Source organism: Pestalotiopsis fici (assembly GCF_000516985.1).
Source record: "Pestalotiopsis fici W106-1 unplaced genomic scaffold PFICI_Scf_2, whole genome shotgun sequence".
Taxonomy (NCBI): domain Eukaryota; kingdom Fungi; phylum Ascomycota; class Sordariomycetes; order Amphisphaeriales; family Sporocadaceae; genus Pestalotiopsis; species Pestalotiopsis fici.
In genome coordinates this window covers 5242772-5266442 of record NW_006917092.1, presented here as the reverse complement: position 1 = coordinate 5266442, position 23671 = coordinate 5242772, and the positions used below count along the sequence as shown (strand labels likewise).

General features: G+C 49.2%; 3 protein-coding genes across 3 annotated transcripts; 1 reads left to right on the top strand and 2 right to left on the bottom strand.

The window, feature by feature from the left end:
* Nucleotides 1-211: 211 nt before the first annotated feature.
* On the top strand, nucleotides 212-3590 carry PFICI_03783 (uncharacterized protein; the record flags this gene model as incomplete). Its single annotated transcript, XM_007832364.1, has 3 exons — nucleotides 212-722; nucleotides 844-1660; nucleotides 2888-3590. 3 exons carry the CDS (start codon nucleotides 212-214, stop codon nucleotides 3588-3590), a joined length of 2031 nt encoding a protein of 676 aa, XP_007830555.1.
* A 1882-nt stretch (nucleotides 3591-5472) lies between these two features.
* Nucleotides 5473-7268, bottom strand: PFICI_03782 (uncharacterized protein; the record flags this gene model as incomplete). The annotated part of the gene is made up of 2 exons (XM_007832363.1): nucleotides 5473-6667; nucleotides 6718-7268. The coding sequence occupies 2 exons, from the start codon at nucleotides 7266-7268 to the stop codon at nucleotides 5473-5475; spliced, it is 1746 nt and encodes a 581-aa protein (XP_007830554.1).
* A 9936-nt stretch (nucleotides 7269-17204) lies between these two features.
* Nucleotides 17205-18591, bottom strand: PFICI_03781 (Ribosome-interacting GTPase 1; the record flags this gene model as incomplete). Its single annotated transcript, XM_007832362.1, has 4 exons — nucleotides 17205-17372; nucleotides 17458-17566; nucleotides 17673-18201; nucleotides 18306-18591. 4 exons carry the CDS (start codon nucleotides 18589-18591, stop codon nucleotides 17205-17207), a joined length of 1092 nt encoding a protein of 363 aa, XP_007830553.1.
* Nucleotides 18592-23671: the final 5080 nt, after the last annotated feature.

Sequence of the window (23671 nt, the reverse complement as noted above, 5' to 3'; positions counted from 1 at the left end):
CAAACCAAACAAGGTCGCAGCTTGTGAGGCCCAAAAGTTCAACTACATCCCTTGACCGCATACGAAGCCCTCAACTTTTTTGTTGCGCACAACACGAGCAAGAGGAGCTCCTGGCCATTTGCACGAAGCGGTAAACGCCCTGCTTCGCGGCAGCAGGACTCTGCTACCTACAATGGTCTCCCAATAGCATCACAAATAACAAGATCCGGCCATGGCGACAGCGGCTGCGATCCCACCCCCAGGGCCCCCAAGCCCGACACTGAAAACGTCTGCGACTTGGAGCGCAGCGGCCAAACCACCTTCGGCGAACAAGCCCCCGCCGCCATCTCGATCACATACTTCGCAGACCATAGCGCGGCGCGGCGTGAGGTCGGCAGATTATCTCTCGGACAAGGCCACCGCCGCCTTCATTCGCCGTACACTTTGCGCGAAACATCTGGCAGAGAGGGGGAGGTTTTCGCCAGCACCAATCGAAGAGCTCCTTCCTCCTCTAACTAGTCGCAACGATGTGGACCTGCAGCTCTACGCCCTCATCTCCGTCATACTCAAGGAGTTCGTACAAAAGTGGTACTCCAATATCACGCCGGATGAGACTTTTGTCGCCGAGATCGTACAAATCATAGCCCATTTCACCAGGGCTCTGGAAGAGCGCTTACGGAATGTTGACTTGGAGAGTCTCTTATTTGACCAGTTACCCGAGTTGCTGGACGCACATGTGAGAGGTAAGTCTGCTATCAACGTCGGCGATGTCCAAAGGGTTCCTATTCCTATCACCAACCACCCTGACCACTCCTTCACACATCTGCAATCCCCGAGTTTGCGAAAACTGATAGATCAATGCAGCGTACCGTACTGCTTCTAATTCGGCGGCCAAGCCTCCTCTTGAGGCCAATTTCCGCGAGATTTACCACTCGCTATGGCCACTACCTGCATTGTCTCCCCTGCCGAAGCCCGGCGATGCTAGAAGCGTCCAGGCACAGGCTGATAATGAGGCTGCGTATCGTCAACTACTCGTCCAAGGAGTACTTGCTCTGCTGCTGCCTACGGAGGATCTTGAAAACGAGTGCTTGACGTCGCTAGTTGGCCAGATATTCTCCGAGCTAATTATTGGCAATCTCGTGGCCAAGAAACTATCCGAACCATGGCTTTTATTGGAAATCTTTATCATGCTGACGAGGCTAGCGAAGGGAGGTCCTCAGCCACCTGAATCCCCTGACCAGCTTGCGCCAACGACTTTTGAGGATGAACCTATTGAGGACGGAACGCTCCCAATGAAAAGTGCCTCCCGCTCATCTCCAAGCGAGTGGTTCTGGTCTTTGGTCCAACTAGGTTTCCTCGTGGTCAACATAATTCGCCTCCTTGCTAGTACATGGGTTCTGTCAAGATCGCTCCCTCCGCGAACAGAGACACTATTCGTCCAAAAACCAGTCTCAACTGACCAACAGAAAAGCGAGAAATCGTACAACCCCATTTCAAGCCATCCTTTGCAAGCGGGACCAACCCGAGTGCCCATCGCCGAGTTCAAGCTATGGCCGTGTGTCGCCAATCTGCTCGAAATGGACGCGCGCATGCCGTGGCTGGGAGGAGCTTTTTCCATGATGCAATGGAGCGCCACGAAGGGACCAGGACAGTTCGCAGGGTATAATGGTGTTCTTGACAGGTAGGCTACAATTCCCTAATTCATCTACCCGCATATAGCTCAGGTCACTGGATCTCGCATGGTCCAGTCGGGTTCTGAAGAAGCCTCTCCTCGCGAGTGTAGAGGACAGGCATTCCAATTTCCTACAACGCCAGCCCGCTTATTCATGAGACGGGCGTTTTCTTTTAGCCGTGTGCCCAATGGCACAAAGCGTTATTCCCACGGCCATCGAGCCCACCATTACAAGAGCCTAGTCCACACAAAGTTGTGCAACCCTCCGACCCAGAATCTTGCACGATCATGCCCGTGGATAGTTCCATCGCATGAGGCATCATTGGGGTGTTTCGCTATTGCCGGAGATACTACAGCACTAGGCTGGCCTTTTTCACTCTCGCAAAGCCGACCAATGGCCTGAGAGAACTGGCGATTCTTTATCTGATTGCACCTTGACCGGCGTGGGGCTAAGGCGGCCTGACCATCCGGAAGCCTCACATACGCGCCCAATCTGGTACTACCAACAAGGATTCCGCCCCATCTTACCAGACTCTTGACACACACTGTTTGATTTGATTCCGAACCCCGGTGCGACCGTACAAAAATTTTCCCATCACGCATGTTGATCTTCCACGCGAGAGGACTCTAAGCGATGATTTGGAGATCAACACCAGATTTCCACCCAGAGGCAGTAGTCTCCATGTATTATCGCCAATGTTTGTGGACAGGGTTCCATCAGTACGTCCCCATGAGGACAATGTCAAAGCATCTGGTGGCTTTCTCGGAAGAATCATGCACTGTATACACACCAGGGACTCATCAAGTGACCGTCTTTGACTACAGTAGTCTGCAGTACGGAGGCTGTTCTTGCTGGTACACCCAAGAGACCTTGCCATCCAGTTCGGGCACCTTGCTGTCGAACAGGGGACTATACCATTGCGTGCCACCTTCTATAACGCCCGTATCGCAACCTCAGATTGTCATTGCTATAACGCGCAACTCGTCATCGCCATGGCTAGAATGTCAAGTCTTGACATTGTTTCGTCATCTCCCCCATCACAGTGTGACGCGTGCCCTATAGACCTACGGCCCTTGCGCGTTTATGTCGTCACTTCATGCTGAAACGTTCAAATACGCCATGCATCGAAATCTGACCGTTTTCTCCCCGGCACAACATATTTTATATCCACGGTCGTTGTGCTCATTGAAACTTGCACATGACTTAATTCAAACTAATATTCGATATCTCTGTAGGCTCTTTTCACACTGCATCCAGACTAGTGTTCTTGATTCAGATCGGCTACCTCCACTATTGCGATCCATTCGCGCAGCTCTCTTTCCAAATAATGCTCCAGGCGTCTCTACGCTCTTTCCGCCTTCCTCTGAGGAAGAGTTGGTGGCTCTGCGGCGGAGATGCGCTAGTGCAATCTGGGGGGTTATACCGAAGAGTATGGGCAGAGTATACTTTGGCTCGGTTTCTCTCTGGACTGGCAGTCAGAGATGGAGCCCTACTTACTCACAGGATACGAAGAGTCTAGCCCATGACCCTGAAGTACGTCCAAGCCAACGCGGTAAATCCGCTTCCGGAAACCATGGCGCTGTCGACGACGGCTCCATAGCGGATGAGCACAAGGATGCCCAAGCGAGCGGCGTTGGACGGGGTTCTGAAAGCCACAAGAAGCCCGGCAACCAAACTCCAATAACACCTCTGCAGAGGCGGGGCTCGGAGAATAAGCATAGAGAAACCAACGACGACCTATCATTGTCACAAGCCTTGCCTGACCCTGAAGAAGAGAGAATTTTATCCGAGATCGAATCTGGTATTCTCGACGTTTTCTCGGATGCATATTGCAACAAGCATCTCATTTATGGGATGCTAGAATTAATCTTGGTGCGATTGATGCCTGAATTAACTGAGAAGGGCATCATTGAATTATGGGAGGAACGGCTAAGCTAGAGATGCTACAGATGAAATGCTCACAAATTCAACGTGGCGCTTGACCCTGCCGTTGTAGCATTCGGAATTTGCAAGGTAATTCTGACAGATCGAGAGGGGTGAGGGGTCTAGAACTCTCTCCACTTTCCCATGAATACCTACCTGAAAGTATTTTCTTTAGAAGTTGATACCCTTGACAAGAAAAGGTGAATTATCTTCTTGCCCGCTATACTATGTTTGACTCAAAAGCCAAGTATGGGTGTGTGCCTTACTCCATGAACTAAAAGCGGCCCCCGTTGGTTGGGCAGTCGTCGGTTAAGAATCATGTTTTACGTACGAAGTACGTATTTTGTTTTTATTTTTATTTTTCCCTAGTGTACCTGGCTGGCGCAGGGCTGAACTATTCTTTGGCAACAAAGAATCTAGACCGTCTAGAGGATTCGGGAAGTAAAATCTTTGACAGATGATCTATCACTTTTCTTGGTTTTCTGTTTTGGGTTTTACATTTTGGTGCCTTGCGACAAAGGGTGCGCGAATAGGGAATACGGATTATGCGAAATACGATCATGACTTCATTGATGCCCGCTCAAAGGTGTCTTGTTTGCTGTTGGGAAACACTTTTTTCTTTTCTTTCCAACCAACCGGGGAACGTTCGGATCACCCCCAAGCTGCATTTCGGTTAATGATAATGGTTGCTATCTGGCCTCTTTCGTATGGCCCAAATCTCATCCGATTCTTCCCAAGCAAGAGAGGGAGAGAAGGAGGGGGGTTCCCCAAATAGATGAGACTTTTTGATGCGAGCGTGTAGTTCGTCGCCTATTGGTTTCTAGCCGTGAGTGATCCCCATCTTGACACATGAAGTACGTCAACCCTCTTCTGTGCTATATCGGTAGAAACGAGTATGTTTTGGGAAAAAAGAAGAAAAAGAAAAACCAAGGCTCCTTTGTAGGTTAGGAAAATTTGAGGTGTACCACGATTTCCTGGTTCATCCTCAATTCTCCCCCGCATGATCATTGTCGGGGGAGTGAAAAATCAGTGTACACGTGCCTGGCAGCAAAATAAGAACATAGATTATACAACATCAAGAGGCAGTACCTCTGTTAATTCTCTTGTTAGACTTTTCATTCGTTTACGAGCCTGTGAATGCTGAGCTGAAAACATCAGAAACATCCGATTTGAGAGCTGGGCACGAAGCCGGGCCTCTCACGCATCAGTTCACAAGCGTTTTTCCCTCTTGGACATGCCATCTCCAATATAACCCCCAAATCATCTCAAGACAAGCCAAAAGAGATCCACAATGATTGACAAACATATCGACTCAAAACCCACATGCCTACCAAGGGAAGTTCAAAAAATCAACAAAACAAACATTGGTGTCCCAGTAGTGCCGTGAAGCAGCCATCATCTTCTGAAATGCCTGTTGTTCCCCAGAGAGACTATCTTACCTGTCCAGTATCCTGAAATTCAAAAAGAGAAAAGAAAAAGAGGCAAGCAGATAGATAGCCAGGTTACAAATCGAGTGATCGATGTAATTTGTATATACTGATATTAGAAATTGAGAGAGAAATGATTTGAAAATGTCCAAACAGACGCGTGAGCGTGGACAGGTCTTGGAAAGTCAAAGACGATGATATAGAAAGAAAACGACGGCGATGGCTGTTTCAGACCGTCGACTTTTTCCGGCTGTTCCAATTCCGCGTGGGCGGTTGTTTTTATTGTCGTCGTGGGACGAATTTCGGTTCTGTAATCGGTCGGTTTTGCATGGCATGTTTGGCTCTGAATACAGGTCTTTGATGATATGTGCAATTTGTGCGTAGGTAGAGGCTCTTTTCCAAGGGACGAGCCGAGTCCGGCTTGGAATCCAGTCAATGATGACTGACTAATGTCGCTTTTCGGCATGACCTTAGCCGGTCATCATTGCTTCATCCTTCACCATGTGTGCCGCATTATTCGACATCTCTGCGTCGCCCTCGGGTATCCTGGTTAGTCCCCCCATCATTCCGGCTGGCAACAAGGGCTTGAAGGTTTGGTGTTGTTGCTGGTGTATTCTTAACTTCTCCGTCAACCGCATGATTGTCGCAAACTCATCGCTGTTCGTTAACCCGTGCCCTTGCATGAAGTTGAGGAGAGTATCTGCGGCTCGTCGCGCATCTTCTTGTGTGGGAGAACTTGGTGATGACACCGCCGCGCTTGGTAGAATAGGAGTATGTATTGATCTCCCACCTAGGCTACTACTACTCCGGCTGTGGTGTAGTATAGGAGAAATAGTTGAGTCAACTCCAAATGGTTGCGTGGGAATCTCGTGGGCTGGCGAATCCAGAGCAGATGAAGGAGCAGTCGCGGAGGCGCTGTACTTTGGGGTAGGAGGCTCGGACGACTGCTGTTGGACAAATTCGATGTCTAAAGTCGGAAAGGTCTGGCTTCTCGGTCGGTGAAAGGCATCAGCCTCCAATGGCAAACGCTGTGGGTCGAATAGTCCACTGTTTGGATCCGGAGAGAACGTGAACTGGGAGTTCGGACTGAAAGCCCCGGCGGAGAACGAACCGGAGGCAGGATCAGCAATGGCACTATCAAGAGTTGCAGCGTTTTGTGAATGCTTATACTGAGTGCTCTCGAATCCAGAGAACCCCGTGGCTGGCTCCAATCCCTCGTTGCTCGGCGTGGCTGACACAACTGGTGGTGTTCCTGACTCGATGGGTGACACTGGTGAAATACCTCCTGGTGTCTGCGAGGCTGAAATGATCGGTGACTCTGTAGAGAGTTTGGCATCGTCCGGTATCGCAGTTTCTGATGCCCTGCGAATCTGCTTCCCGCGTCCCAGGCCGTTCTTTTGCTTGAATTTCTCGAGCCAATTCTTGTTGATCATCTTGGCTGGATCATCGGAACTACCTGTTACTGCAAAGAATGCCTTGGCCTGCTTCTCGAGCTCCTCGTCGCTGACCAGAATCCCCTTTCTCAGTTGATTCCTTGCCCAGTTCAAGAGCGTTCGCTCTAGCTCACCAGCATTTTTCCCCTTGTTTGGCTTTTTCACTGGAGAGCCGGCTCGGTCATCCTGGTTGAGATATTGGTCCTTCTTCCGTAGGACCTTTGATACTGTACTGTAGCAAAGACATTAGCAATCGACCTGACAGATGAACAAGCCACCCACCTTCTCTCTACACCAAATTTGAGTCCGATCTCCGTTTGCTTGACATTGGGGTGGTCCTCGGCATACTGGCACATTCGTCGGCGATCTTCATTGGTCAGAGTTTTCCGCGGAGTTGACGTGGTGAGAGACGGCAGCTTGGGCTGCTGTTTGAGGGGAGGCGTTGCTCGTGGTGGAATCCGTATCGGTGCATTCCCGTAACTCTGACTCGGGTTTGTGCGCAGACTTGGCCAACTCACTTGCGACGTGGTGTTTTGGGGATGAATCAACAACTGATGAGGCAATTGGTTGGTGTAGTGTCCCCCCTGGTGGTGTTGTTGTTGATGGTGCGATGGTTGTAGTTGGTGCGGAATGGGCGGCGGTGCCATATGACTAGAGTTGATCGACTCGGACGGCAGTCCATGATAGTTTGACGGCATGTAGTATTCCCCTCCGGAAGGCGAGATAGAGATCTGACTATACGGATTCATACTGTTCCAATGGTCATTGGAATATGAGCTGTCCATAGCAAGATGGCTATCCTGGTCCATACCGGACGAGCTGGAGCTGATCATGTTGTGCATGTCGCCTCCACAGCGCAACCTCTTATGATGAAAGAGGTTCAGACGGTATCAGTCCGCGCGCTGGCTGCATGGAGGAGAGATCGCGACGTAGTCTCTGAGATCTGCCGTAGGCCCAGTGTATCTATGTATGTATGCACTCGCGTCCATTCACACCTTGTGAGAAATTGGGGCTCGTAGTCGGTGGAGATCTGCCGGATCTGAATTTTGTGGTATGGCCTCTACGGACGGGAAACCACATGCATACCCAACCAGCCAATTGGGGCTCCCAGGGGGCAATGAGGTGGACTGTGTGTGTAGGTCAGATCCCTCGCATAACGGTTGGAAGCTGCAGCGGCGCTGGAGGATTGGTTGGGCAAGGCTCCTAAAGGAGGATGGCGGAGAAGCGCAGAGGGTCGCCTCCAGTAGATAGTCGAGTATATATGTACTCAGGCACGGGAAAAACAGCCGAGAACGAGGTTGAAACCCGGTACCAACAGACACTTATAGTCAGTCAGTGGGTGTTGTAGCGAAAGACCTCCAACTATAAGATGCCTGCTCTGGCTGTTGGGATGGTGTGAGCGACTGAATCGGGACTGGTCTGTATTGGCGCTTGTATGCACCTGGCCTCGGAGTGGAAGGATGGGCAGTGAGGTATGGTACAGCTCGTTGCTCTCTTTTTCCTCTTTCTGTCCTGGCGCTGGCACAAGAGGTAACGACCGACAGACAGACAGACCGAGGGGAGGACCAGACGGTGTAGTAGCAGCAAACAAGCTGCAGGGAAGTGAAGAAGGAAAAAGCAGTCTTCACCAACGAGAGAGTCGATCTGCTGCAAGAGGTTGACGCCGCAATGCAGTCTGACGGTCGGGTCTTGTTCAGACAGTAGAGTAGTACTCGACGCACGACAGAAGCAGGCCCAAATGCAGAAGTGAAAGAGGGCTGTAGATTGATACATATGTGAGCTCCTATGCGTTTGTATGCACCGACCAGGTTCTTGGTCGAGTGGATTCTGGGCCCAGGCCCAGAATATGGGTGAGATGGAGGGGGGGCGTGTGTGTGTGAACGGGGACCAAGAGCAGGTGAGGTAGTGAGTAGCAGTAGTAGGGCATGGTATGACAGGACCAGAAACAACCTTGCGAGGGCCTATAGAAGAGGAGAACGGATGAAATAAGGTACAACCAAGAGACGGAGCTCAATGTGTGTGTGTGTGTGGACAACGGGCGGAGCGTTCCCTGGGGCTGGCTGGGCAGACCAGACGAGGGGTCACTCGAGACGGGGGTATCGAAGGGGAAGAAAAACGAGTTCTCGTTGTTATGGAATACTACCACCATGAACTAGCTCTTTTGAGCAAGAGCATAGTGTGCGCGTGGATGCGGCAGAGACAGGGAAGAAAAAGATGTGTGCGTGCTTCCAATGGGGGGGGAAAATTGATGAGAGAGAAGAACGCACAGTAGGAGTATCAGAGAAGAGTGTGTAGAGCGAAGTAACGCACCCATACATAGACACCCCGGAAAGTAGTGAAAATAATAATGCTGCTACTGCTACTGCTGCTACTACTTATTCCGTCTGCCGCAAAGTATAAGCGACCATACCTATTTAAAATCCGACTGGGATTGCGCTACAAAAGATGCGATACCATGTAAACGATTGGGCATCTAGAGGCCTTGGGACCCGGTGACAAGAGCAACAAAAAGCGAGGCCGTTGAACGGCTTGATAGCATGATATGAGGATTTCGCATCTAGGGTATGCAATCTGACTGAAGGATAGGGAGGGTAGTAGGGAAAAGAGGTACATACGTACTTGATCAGGTCTCGAGCACAAGAACTATTTCCGTCATGACTAATGCGTTGCAGAAAGGTCTAGCAACACACCTCGTGACACAGTGCTGACAACGATACTGACTTACAAGCGTTGTGTGCGGCACAGATATGCTGCTCCTCTCTACTGTGTACCTAGCCAGATTCGTCCTCTTGAAGCCGTCGTTGAAGATCGTCACGATGGCTGAATGGGCAGACGCTCTAGCGGAGCCGATCATGTCCCTTGTTGGACTTCAGCAATGTGATGAGAGCGACTAACAAGCGGCGGATGAAGGCAGCTCCCGAGGTCTAGTTATTAGTTGACTGCTGCTAAATACTAATGGCAACTAACCTAGTGCGGTTCAGAGCAGGGCCCGGAAAACCAAAGAAGGCAAGTTCAAGAGCCGGTAGCGGTAAGGTTCCAAAATGTTCTTATTATACCTTGGCAGACCATAATGGTAATAATAATGAAAGAAAGCGTGACTGAAAGCTTTATTTTAGAGCATGTGAGGTTTCGCTGCTAAGTAGGTATGTAGGTGAGTCCATAGCTCTCTCTCTGCATACCCGATAGATGGGACTGACTGGATTGGAGGGAGCTCGGGAGTGCCCACAATGACCTACATTACCCACCTGCGTTATACCCGACTGCCTGCATACCTGACAGTCTTCAATGTCTTATTACATAGCTACTTGACCTGTCCATGAACTCGACAACGCAAGGCACCATCCTACGACAAGGGAGCCACGGAAAATATGCCAGTAACCCAGCAGTAATTGTGTGTATTGGGGCCCGAGGTTAGGTTGGCGTGGACCAAGGATGTAGGCATGAAAAAAAAATAGAAAAAAAATAGTCAGTAGTAAGTATGTCCAATGCAGGTTTATGCAGGTTGACAAGGTACATAAGGAGGTAGTTACATGGTAAATAAGTAAGGCAGGCAGGCAGGGAGGGAAGTAGTTGAGGCTAGGTAAGGTAGGTACGTACGAGGGATGCCGACGACTTCCTCGAGACCCCAACTTGAGGGAAAGGAAAGGAGCAACCCCGACAATTGACAAAAAAGCAACAATGATTGAAACGACTCCCAAGGCCCAAGGCCAAGCCCCATTAAATTCAATTTCGCAACGAATACAGTGGCCGGGGGTCTGACAAATTAAGAAGACTTTACATACCTAAACTACCTACAACTTAACCGTAATGTCGCATCCTCAAGTCCGCTGGTTCATGTCTCGCCCGTCCCTCCATTATTGATACGACATGAGCATTAATTGTCCGATGATGGACAAGCAATGATAGTCGCAGGCAGGCACTGTAGGTACGGAATACATTGGGTGCGGAATACCATATCGAGTGCCTTCCTGACCTTGCCTTTTGGTCAGACCCGCTCACTAACTGTTTACCTTTACCCCACCGGCGCACAAGCGAGCGAAACGCAGTGCAGTTTGCTGATGCCTCACGATGAATGGTCGCCCACCGACTGCTGACGAGCCTGTAAATTCATCAGCTGGACTCGACTCGATAGATTCGGCGGATCGACCGCCGGTAGATCAGCCGTCCAAGCGTCCACAATGCTATCGCATCGTCCCCCAATGTTGGGTGCGCTCTCCCTCAACCACTCCCCCCTCATCGTCTGGCACTGTGGTATTATTCGATGCCAGTATTAGACACAGACGTGCGGAACCAACCAACGCCCATTGCTGTTGATACAGTTGATCTCAATGCTGATGAGGTATTTCTATAGACCCCAAATGAGCTTGGTTTGGGCAATACTACTTACTGATCCTGACTGCCAACCTGCCCGGCCTGCCGCCTGGCCTTCTATGACATCTCCACTGGCCAAGAGGTGGGCCAGTAGTCTGACAAGGGCAATCCTGGGCCTTGTCCCTGTCGACTTATCCCGTGGAGATTTTCATAGGGCCGCCAGATTCACTACTCGGCCCCATTTTCGTCCCTCGCGACCGTCAATATCAAGGCCCTGCATTTCTATTCGATCATCTTTGACAAGCCAAATGCCCGAAGGCTCCAACTCATCAGAAATGGCTCAGCATCAGACCCAGTTGGTCATCAGATCGTCTTCATGAGCGGGTGATACTGACATCGCTACAAATCTTCACCATGCCGCACCCGCTACTCCCTCCTACCAAGCCGTGTTGGTCATCGACCAAGCTTGTGGAAGCATCAATAACATCGTCTGGTTTTAGCGCCCAGTAATCCACTACCTGTCTACTTACGACCATAGGTCTCAGGCTCAAACCACATATCCTCGTCCAAGACCACTCAAATTCCGGGACGGTTGTGGTGAATGGCCGTTGGTACAGTCTAGAGCGAACTAACACTCGGGAATCATCCTTCTAATCCTCAGCCATTCAATCTTATCCCACGTGCCTTGATAACGGCAGCCAGCTACTCTACATTCAAACAGTGGCGCCTCACGTAAACCCACGGCGGCCGACCAGGTTGCCAGGATACGAGGAAAGCGAGTCAGGCTTTGCAAGTCTTCACCCATTCTGCCTCGATCTGCAATTGAACAATCTCCACAATAGTCGCCAATTCTACACTACCTGGGTAATGAAATTTCCCTAGGCTAAGATGGCTCCAACAGCACGGCTTGCAAGTATTTCAGCTCGGGCTATGTGTTTTTTGCAAGTCAATACTTATGAGCCGTCAATTGCCTATACCTCTTCAAGTAAAGGAATGCAGTGAGCTCCGCACTGCCGGAACTCGTTCCTGGTGGCGAGTTTACGGCACTCGTGATAGTCAATCCCACGCAACAGGGTCCTCGGGGCGGCGGCGCTCGTGCCTTTCGTTGAGCAAGGCTTTGCTCCGAAAATAACAATGCTGCTCTCACAACGGCTAAAGATGCTGAATTGTATTACTTACATTACTGCCAATATCTTTGACAGCATCCCAAAGTTTCCTTGACGATGTTACCATTCGATGACATATATTATATCCCCACAGGCAACATACTAAGTATGGTGGGCCACTCGCCTGCAGACTTTCAAAGATATCAGTCACCATAATTCTGTCTGCAACTCTGCAAACAACCAATTATTCGACTAGGAGGTAGAAGCAAGCTTGATACAGATGCTGGTTGACACCGTTCAACATGATGCTTTTTGCCCCTCAACCTTCTTGTCATATCCTCATGCATCTATGTATTGATGATCTGCTTGGCAATAGTATTGATCAAGCACCAGATCTTCGCCCATCCACGCGTGGCAGAAAACTCTTCGAATCAATACAACTACCAACCAAAGTTACAACTCTTTGGATCCCTGCTGCTTTACATGCCTCACACCAACATGACGAACTTGCATTCGACATTTTCTGCTTAATGCCAAGGGAAGGGCTGGTCCATGGCCAACCTGTTGGCTGAACCACCAACACAGAGGACCCAAGGTCTCATGGTTGTATTTTCGTTTTACTTATTTCTTCAACAGCGCCACCGAACCAACGGCGTGACGTTCAGAGAATTGTGCCAACTACGTCTTCGTAGTAGTAACGCTTAGGTAGGCTATCTCGTCAAGCCCACGTCAGATCCAACCAACAACACACGGAGAGAGTATCAATGGGCAGGCCATTTGGCCGGACGGACTGCAGGCTCAATTCAAGAACTTGATCACTGATCATTGGAGCACAAGGTAGCAGAGGCCCATATGGACCGCCGGACTGCAATCCTGTTGGTCGGCTTTCAACGATCCCTGATAGTTCACGTCAGGTCATTCGACAGCCCGAGCGAGGCTTACCCATGCCCCAGAGTTATCGAGACAGTTTGAGTTTAGCATGCAGTAACACCAACAATTCTCAACCAAGGGCCACCCAAAGGCAACGAGGCTTGCGCATTGCAGGCTCTCCCTCCCGCATTATGCGAGCCCTTTTCTTTTTGAGCTTGTGAGAACATACAGTACCTATCATGCAGAGTCTTTGCCCATCTCTAGGAACGGCTCGGAGCTCTTGAATAAAGCTATAGTCTGCCACAATATGCGGATTCGTGCGCTTTGCAGATGCATGTTTCCGATATTTGGTACTCGAGCCGGGATATATCATACCATCCCAACTTCCGCAGATAGTAAGCCGTGCCCTTACCGAAGTCCCAATCCTGTTGGGCATCACCAGGTTCAGAGTCGCATCCTTAGCGGCCTTTGATACTGGCCTCGCAAGGCCATACCAGGGGCGCACAGAATGAACGGAAAACCAGTAAAATTTGCAATGACTTCTGCCAATTCGATCAGCCGAAGCGGGGGTTGTTAAGGAGAAGGAGGAAGAAGAAGAAAATTTGGTTTACATCGAACATGTAGCTCGATATTTTTCCCCTTCTCTCCCTGGTCCTAGACCTCGTCCTGACGGGCCATATCATGGCCAAAGCTTCGAGGGAATACCCGTTCCCCATCTCGTCCTCAGCAAATCCCTTCGGCGACCGACTCCGGATCAGGGGGGTGGTTATGGTCAAGGGTAGAACAGACTAGCTAAGGTCTGAATTCTAAGCCTTTCGTACACTGCTGTGTACAGAGTAGTACACACACACACACACGCACACAGTAGCGACTCGCGCGGAACAGGCAAACATGTACCAGGGTCCTTACCAACGGCAAATTGATCCTGTACTGTGTAGAGATGGCAGCTCAGAGGTCATGCTACATACAGTACATACATGCCATTGCCATGTTATGTCTGTGCCCCATCTGCAGACAAACCCCGGGTTTCTTTCGGCGGTGGACACAAAATTCTTTATTCATTTCCATGCCAGACACAATCAATTACCAATGCAAGGGCTGGACCTGCAAGCACGCACGGCTAGAAGGGGACGCTTGGCGATTCCTTCTGCATCGGACGGACAGCGATCCTCTGTCATGTCGCCGCTGTCCGGGGTGACAGCAGGTCATACGTGGTAGCCATTCGGTCCTCGAACAAGAGACACAGTATGCGTAGCGCAGCGCAGCGCACCCATCCATCCATCCATTGATCGAAGTGTTGACGTCCGTGGGCCACCCGCACCCTGCCAATGCTCGCACGCTATGGATGTACGCACGCTAAGCTACCCGTGGCATATCGCACTATCGTCAATCTTCCCGCGCTCTAAGCAGGGTTCATCCTAGCTGAACTTTTCTTATGGGTACTTGCGACGATTGTTAGGTAGGAGTCGATACGAATCAGCGCAATGGCATGGGCGCCGATCTTTGCACGAGGCACATGCATACACAAGTTATTACTACTGCGGTGCTGGTTCAGTGCCAGTCGAACAGACGACAGACGGTAACGGACCAAGAAGAAGCGCAAGACAAAATAAGAAGAGAAAAAGCAACGACTAGCAGACGTCAGCCGTGTGGTCGCCGTGCTGTTTCTATCCATCCTAACACGCAAGATCGCGAGGCACAGTTGAGAGCCGAGAGGTGAGAAGAGCTCACATGCATACTGTGGGCCGTCATCGGCGTATCGGCGGCAAGCGACGTCCTCTGAAAGGTCGGACATGCACCCCGATTTTTTTCTTCTTCTCTCCCCTCCCCTTTGGTTACAAGTAGCATTGCTTAATTTGCAAACATACAAAGCAATCTACAGAGTACCCATGGCCAAATTTACAGACACATTTGCCGAACATGTCGACATCTCGAGGAAGCAGAGAAACCAAACCTGCGAACGAGAAAAAGAAGTGCACCATAATGCACGCTCCAAAGTGAAGACGGAAACGAGCTTGACTCACAACTATGGCATACTCGCCGGGAATGCGATGGGTCTGATTACAGAGTACAGTCAATACCCCGATCATGGAAAAGATGGGCACGACCAACACTATTTGGTTTGGGCAATAAGCGCCATAACATTCAACAAACATGCTGCCGGAAACCAAAAGCATAACCAAACAACCATACGGATTATAGAGGTTGGTGCCTTACCTGTGGACTCGCATTACACTGACCCAATGACAAGACATGCGCAGGAAAGGTAACGAATGGGGGGAAGTACTAACTACCTTGGTGAAAGTGTATATGTAAGTGCGCTCTCCCTCTTTCTCAACGGCATTACCTGTCAAAAAAAAGTGGGCGAGTCTAGATTGCATTTATTTATTTTCCGATGCTTTTGATACTTGATTCATCAATGCTTTTTATTATTATACCTGGCCTTGTTTGGTCTTGTCTTGCAGTCTCGCACCTGACTGTTGAGCCGATTCGCAATGACGCTGCTTTTCATTTGACCAAGCAATATAGGTAGGTACTTTATCAGTAAGTAGTAGCTCTCTATGTATGATGTATGCGTGCGTGCGTGCTCCCCAGGATTCTCCTCCATCCCACGCCCGAGTGTCGGATTCGACGGCCGCATGACGAGAGGCCCCCCCTCTCGGTTATGCAAATGCACATGATTGCAGTAGGGTTGCGTGGATGATATGCGCATTTTACCCAAGAGGGTGTTGGGGGGGTTGTTTGAAATTGGGGTTGGTTTCCTTTTTTATTCCCTCCTTCTTTCTCTTCTCGGCTTTCTTTCTACTCACAAGACTTATTGGAAATCTAAATATCTAATACTTGGTATGTTGTAATGTGTTGCTCAATCTTTGTCGTCTTGTCCATGCAAAGACTGTACGTCGTATGTTTTCCCTGGCTTGCTTATTCTTCCTCTTTTCCCCCACACCACACCCGCAGCAGCGCAACCCTCACAAGTGCGGGTGCTCATTTAGTTCGATTCCTTTTTGTCATTCGATATCACTTTCTTCATGGTATCCTACCATGGTGTAGTCGCAATTGATCATTCATAGAGCTAAAGAAAAAAAAATGACTCCAACCGGGAGAAACGGCAAGAAAAAAAAAAGTTGGAAACATGGAAAGAAAATGGTCCTGTTTCAGTTCATCACCGGGGTTAAGCAGGCAAGGCTTGTGAAAGAGAGGGGGGAAAGAGGTGCAAAAAGAAACAAGTATTCATCCAAAAAAAAAAATCAAGTCCATGATGCATTAAGCGGGTAATGTATCGTATCTATGTATGTATATGCAGGGTGAGTGTAGATGTAAATGCAAGTCCTTTTCGATTTCGTACTTTTTGTCCTGAATGTTCGAGAAATGATACTTCTTGCAGAGGAATTATCAATTGACCAAAGAAGAAAATTGATTTAAAAAAAAAAAAAAAAAAAACTCATGAATCATGCAACAGTCATTATAATATAGGTGCAGGGAATAAAAAGGTCCCTTGGCTCTAATTGTGGACAATTAAGTTTACGATTCCTTTGGGTCTTGTTTGGGAATTTTTGACTTTGGTTCAAGGATATAGGGTCTGCATTGATTATGGGGTGGGTATATAGTAAGAAGGGAGAAAGAGGGAAAAGAGAAAAGCAAGATCGAACGAGGGGTTCTCAAGCAGCACGTTACAGGTTACGGTAGATGTTCACGAATCTCGGAGTTGGTATCTTTTGTACATCTTTTTTCATGCATACCCAATTGATTTCTCGGTTTCCCTATTGCCATTTGCGCCTTGACCCTTTTCTTTCCCATCCATCCCAGATGGGGCGTTGCCGGTACGGTAGACCAGGAAAAGCAAAAAAAAAAAAGAAAAATGCACTATTCTCGCTTTTAGTCCCAACGTCTCTCGAGTCCATCCGCGCGCTATTCCCCTCCCACTCTCAAAAACTCCGAGTCGGCTGCGGCATTGGTGTTCAAACTCGAACCGTCATCGTTGTCGCTGGGGGGGGGGGGCTTGGAGGTGGGTTCCGTCCCATGCGGAAAGCAACAGAAACCGGTACTATCCATCCCCCTGATAATGCAGTCCCCCGACAGCCTTGTCCATATGAAGGAAGGCAAATGAAAAAAAAAAATTGCCATCTTCATCCGCACCATGGACCTTCTTGTCTCTCCCGCCGCGAGGATCATTCATTTCTTTTTCTCTTCTTTTCTCCCGACATTTTTGACTGCTCTTGGTTTTCCCTGGCACTTTCTCTTACTACTCTCGGATGTGGCCTGCAACCTCGAAGACATATTCGTACCACCTAAACAGGGACAAAGCAAAGGCTCGCCTGATGGTTCCCATGGCTTTTTCCGCAGGAAAGAAAAAAAAAAGTTGCACAAGTATTGCATTCCCTGCAATACTTTGAATTTATAGGACGATCATTTCTTGACAATTGTGACTATCGAACAGTAAAATATTAGTTTGAATGTGACCAAACATGAGTAGCCGAGTTTTCAAGTATCGAACCGGGGCATTGGGGGGATAACACAAAGGTACGCACCAATATCTTCATCAGCCAACTCGTGGTTCAGACCAACTCGTTGCGGCTGGTGCTTTACAGACTTGCCATAAACAATGGCCGTCTTGAATTGTTCGACAATGGTTCGGTGGATTGCGTTACACTGTGGGAAAAGGCGCAAAGCGGTCAGTAAAGTTGAACGGGTACCATGATTGCTTCTTCAGGTATTCGAGCACAGGCCCACTCACAAAATCTTCGACGGTACACCTGTTGGAACGTAGCACGACAGGTGCCGAATAGTCCGGCATCTTTCCCTTAGGCTTGGTGTACACGCGAACCAATTTGAGCTTATCCCACCTGTGACAAGCAAACAGGTTAGCAAAAACACGTGTATCACAAGATCTCCCAGAGAGCCGTTACTCGTGGGTAAATGGCCCAACCGTGGAACTAGTTGGCAACGTACATGGCTTCCATCAACTCATCAATGTTCCAGCCGTGCTCGGAGCTGATGGGAACAGCGTTGGGGATTCTGTAAAGCAGGTCGAGTTCCTCAATGCTGATTGCGTCAATCTTGTTGAGGACATAGATGACGGGAATGTAGCTGCGACTCCGGGCTTCCAATACATCAATCAGATCATCGACGGTGGCGTCGCACCGAATGGCGATATCGGCAGAGTTGATACGGTACTCGTTCATGACGGCTCTGATCTCGTCATTGTCAATGTGTGTGAGGGGCACGGTGCTGGAAATGTTGAGACCGCCCTTGTCCTTCTTCTTGAAGGTTATGTTTGGGGGCCCCTTATTGATCCGAATACCAAAACCTTCCAACTCGGTCTCAATTACTCGCTTGTCCGACAGTGGCTTGTTGACATCGAGGACGATGAAGATGAGATGGCATGTCTTGGCTACAGCAATGACTTGCCGACCTCGACCTCGACCATCCTTGGCACCCTCAATGATACCCGGAAGATCAATCATCTGCAGCGGGGCACCTATACTAGCTGTTAGGCATGGCTCTCTATTGGCAGTAACCTACAGGCTGCAGCCGGAGAGGGCTGACAGGCTCATGTTGGGTTCAAAGCAGTTTCAACCATACCATTGTATGTGACTTGACCAGGCACCGACGTCAGGGTTGTGAATTCATAGGCGGCGGCCTCGGAATGTTGGCCAGTCAACCTGCTCATGAGGGTACTCTTTCCCACTGATGGGAAACCAATGAAACCAATACTAGCAACACCCGTTCTGGCAACGTCGAAACCAGCGCCGCCGCCACCACCACCACCCGAAGGCCCAGTGAGCAGTTCTCGCTTCAACTTTGCGAGCTTGGCTTTGAGTTGACCCAAATGAAAGGACGTAGCCTTGTTCTTTTGAGTTTTGGCCATCTGTTCGAGGTTTAGTACTGCATCCCGAACCACGTCACCAGCTCGGTCCCCGTCCTAGAGCCAAAGCCAAGGCCGCGGGATCAAAGGAAACTCACTTCGGCCTCAATATCCTTGATCTATTGTAACGTGTTAGCATTCGACAGCCCAGCTCCGAGCAGACATTTGGCAGGGGTGTTGTGTCTGTCTGTCTGCCTCATTCGGGCACCTACCTTGTCCACTGTCGTCGCCATCTTGACGGTGTTGCTGCTACAGCAGGCAGTGATGAAAGTCTTGTTCGTATATGTTGATGACTTGCTGTATCCTTTCTTTTGGATTAAAAGTCAACCCAAACGCCGACTCTGATTGCTACGATATGGTGAAAGGGCGGGTTAGTTGTCGCGCGACTGCCCATTGGCGGGGCAAAATGTTCAAAAATTCCTGAGGAATGATGTCAAGCCCCGCGGTTTGGCAGGTGCCAGCCGAGGTTTTGCCGGTCGGCCGCCCCGACTCACCTTATGTTAGCATTGAGTCGCCAGACTGTCGAGGTTCAACTCTGAATAAAATCGTCTCTCTGGTTATTTTTACGATCATATTGTTCTATATCATGCTTATCCAATTCTAGACTTCTGTTGTATTTACCACCATCCTTTCAAGCTAGCTTCTTTGACTCGTAGTAATTTCAACCGTCAGCCGTCCAGAGACGCCACCGCTGGCGACAAGAAAAGCACCACGACCTGGCTCTCAGAAAATCCAAGGGCAGGCGTCATGATAAGCTGGACAAGGAAGAAATTATTTGCAATAGATGAGATCTGGTCAATGGCGAGGAATATCCCTTCACTGGAGTTCCCCCGACTACGAACACTCTCGCTTGAATTATCGTGTCAATGAGATGCTTCAGCAGCATGCCAAGAGGCATACATGGCCAATAAACAACACGCGCGAACTGCAACGACCATGTCGACCCATCGTATCTGAGAGAATTGCGATCAATAGCCGTGTCTACCGCTTGGCGCTGTATCTCTACGAAATCTCACTCCACTCATATCATGATCAGTCAATACCTGCATGATGGCATCCGCTAGCCATGCTCCTTTCAGCCTTCGACATGGTTTGTATCCACCTGTCGGTTTTCATCTTGCGTATTCGTACATATGTACTGAACAAACAAAAAGGGGACGGCGGCCTGACCAGACGCTAACGCGCCGGCTCTGCACATGTCGATCCGCGGAGGATGCTGATGAGGTTCCGGAGCAAGCGCTAAGCAACTGCCGTATGCAATCGGGCCTCCTGTTTTCCACCTACTGCTCAACCGGGGGGAAAGCATATCAGGTCAAACAAAGCAAACAATCGACCTTTCACGATGTTCCATTCGCAGCCAAGAGGAAGATACGTCAATGTACACACACAAGAGCATCTCCCTTGCAACTGTGTCTTTTTCTTCTTGCACGACGTTTATGTAAAAAGTACGAAAACTTGTCATATTTTCAAAGGTGAAGAAAATGGGCAGTACGGCAAGACAAGACGAAAGGAAAAAGTAAGTTTATGCTTTCGCTTTTTGAATCCCATTCACCGCAGCTGAAGCCACGTCGGGTAATTCTTTCCAATGAAGGCCCCCACGTTTTCTTCCCCTCTTGCATTACGGCTAGATTTTACACATTAGTACTTGTCGGAGACTTTTCCCTTTATTGCTTTCTTTCTTTCTCTTCCTTCGGGGAATAAAAAAAAAACAAAACCAAAACCAAAACTCCAGAGGGGAAAGCAAAGATCCTTTGCATGGCTCAAAACAAGACATCACCGGGGAAAGGGAAACCCCCAGAAAGATCTCTGCCGCCCAGAAAAAAAAGACCGGCCGCGACCGTAAAATAAAAGATATATGCGTGTGGAGAGACTCCCCCATCTACTATAATATTCGCGGCCCGCAAGGATTCCGCGTCCGAGCCGGGCCCCAGTCCAAGACTCCCCCTGTTGTGAGACTTGATCGCGTGGCAGGCCAGGTCGGAAGCAACAGGGAAAGCGGCCTTGCGTGGGCACTGTGGAGGAGCAGATGGGCGGGCACACGGCAAAAGAATTGGGTTAACAGGGCATTATGAGATATGATAGCGCTTACCTGAGACAGATGCCAGTAAACTTTAGCTTGTTTTTTCTCCCCCTCCCGCCGACGAAGCAGAAGACGGAAACGCGGGGCGATGCGACCCTCTGCCGCTGGGTTGCCCCCTCCCTTCACACGCCGGGACATCCCATCGTAGACAACGGGCGGGCGGGACGGCAGAAGCGGCGGCGGCGGCTGGTGTCCCGGACTAAGCTCAGACAGCCACGCGGTCTCCCTTCTGAGACACGGCTTGGAGGGCTGGCCTGCTTGTTTCCCTTAAGCAACTCGAGGGAATGGACACCCGAAAGATGTGCTGACGACTTTCAAGTTTCGTGCTCATGCTTTCGTGTTGTTGCTCCTGTTGGGTTACCGAAGCCAATAGAAACACACATGTTTATATACCAACAAGGACGATGAACACCAAGATCCTGCTATCCTCTAGGGATCGATGGAGGAAGTGGCTATTGGAGGATACCTTCATCCCATGTGGCCGAGCTACTGCACGGTTCAGACTGTATTCAGCCTTGCAAATCATGGTTCTAAACCTTCTCCAAATTGTTGCTAACCCCCAAGGCTTACTAAGAATGTATACATGTATATAAATATAAAGCTTACGCTAACGGGCCGTCCTCGATCTAGAACGTTCCTATGGAATCAGATATATGAAGTTGACTTGCAAAGAGGACACCGACACTCTATACTGAGCCGGCAGAGCTCTGATGACGTATATCATTAGTCTCTCGAATGTCGGATTAAAGAATGTGGACATCTCATACTCATACTGAGACCAATTACAAATACAAAGACAATCAAAATGACCAAAGACACACGGGAAAGGTATTTTTCGAAATAGTATGTACCCCACGGTCCCTGGGGTTTGAGCATCACTTACTCGAAACAAGTCCAACAGCATTTACTTTAAACACTCCCCCTTCAGTGGTGGCGTGCGTCTCTCGAAAGCAGTTACCGAGAAGCAGCATCCATGCCTACCTAGACGAAGATCACCACGTGGTCTCTGGAACTCTGGGGCCTTCTGAGATTGATGATTCAGAGACACGGATTGGCATCAAACGCGGTCCTCTTCTTGTCCCTGGTCTCAAAATCGCTTACCATCGGCCACGGCGAAATCACCACGTCCCAAGGTCCACCGACGTGTTCAAGGTGTTTGCACCGTGAGAATCCGGTATTGCCAATCCCTCTCCTCATCTCTTCCATGAGAACCTTTCCTTCTCTTTCTGCCGTCTCTGTCGGGCGATTTAATAATCGAGGTGGGTCAAAACGGCAAAGCTGGCCTCCAGACACGGCCGCATACTGCGCCCCTCCCCTCCCGGATTTATATCAGAAACGTGGCTACCAAGCTCTCCACGTGGGAAATATGGCATGACTGGGAGAATGAGAAGAACCAGAGGGGGTTGCGGTTGTTTCCAAAACAACGTTCTTGTCGATCATTTCTTTCTGGGCGGGAAGATTTGGGGTCTAGGCTTTCCCTTTTGTGAAATGACGTCTGTTGCCTGTCCTGGAATGGAAGATCCCGAGGTTCGAGTGAAAACTCTGCTTGCATATTTCCAGAGATGAGTAGACATTTTCGAGAGAATGAGATGAGATTGCCTTGTTATGAGTCTTGCCACATGATAATGGTCATGATAGACTTGGTCCAGTGATTAATTGGCCGAGAGCTGTGGCCAAAACCATTCCCTCCTTGTTTTATATGTGGCAAATTCAACGGTCTATTCACTTGACAAACTCTCATGCTGTGTAGTAATTAGCTGCCCCTTGCCATGGAATTAGTTTTATGAGCCATGAGCATGGAAGGTTTTTGATAGATTCTACAGTGACTATGCAGATATTTCTGTATCCTCTCACACCATCTTTTGTTTATGCATGTAGGAGAGAGGTGGGGCATGGCATCATAAGCAGAAAGGCAAGAGTAAGGGAATTGAACTGAACATAATATCGCGAATATTGCACCAGTCAAGGGAATACAATATATTATAGAGTGTAGACCTGAGCGTGACGAGGAATCATGATTCACCTCCATCAATACATTGAGACCAACACTCGACACCTATGGACGTGGACATGGACTTCATGTACTCAACTTCAGGTAGCACCTCTTTATTTCATTTCGTCGAATGACATGGTCAGACCTTTATTTGGCCGTCGCGAGTAAGACTTGGGTTTACCGTGAGACTGTCGAGTACGAGTATTGGAAGGAAAAGAAACTTGATAATAATGCTGTTTGAAATACGCGCCATATTCGTGGCGGTTTGGCTTCTGTCTATTGTTATATCATTTCGGAGAGCATCCAATTGACTGGTTGAAACTACGACCATGTGACATCTACTATCAGATATAATATCCCATATGCTCAAGGGACTGACTGCCTGAACTAGGCCCAAGTATCGTGATGTAAGAATTGCACAGCTTTCCACAATGTCAATTCATCCTACGCAATCATTTAGCGTAACAGCAAGCAAGCATGGTTCCATCTTCAACTGGTGTCTAGTAGGCAAACACCTAGTGATTCATTGAATTCACAGAGAAAAGTCATATGAGAAACAAGTTGATCCACAATGTCAATTGATGGTATTCAGTGGTATCTTTGACCCGTTGCCTCTCGACATGCCCCAATCCTCTTGAACTGTGACAGAGTAGCTACAACACGCGACACCAAACACCAGGTCCAGCGCGCGCCAAAACCGCGCTGGATATGCGTCTAAACCGATTCCAAATAATCACATCGTCTTCAGCGAAGGTTCTCCATAGAGCATCACTCCCGTCTCCTGTGAGAGGGTATATCCGTGCGCGCTAAGAGACGTATATGCGGTAATGAATACTATGTACTGTCATGTCGTGGCCCATATCATAAGAATTAAAAGAAAAGCCGTTTTCATGTGGTATCCGCGTGCTTGGTGGTGACCGAAAATGGAGCTTGAAGCGTATCATACAAGGAGCAGCAGCAAAGTGCGTGCTGGTGGGTGACTGGGGGATGGGATATTCAAAACAGCAGGC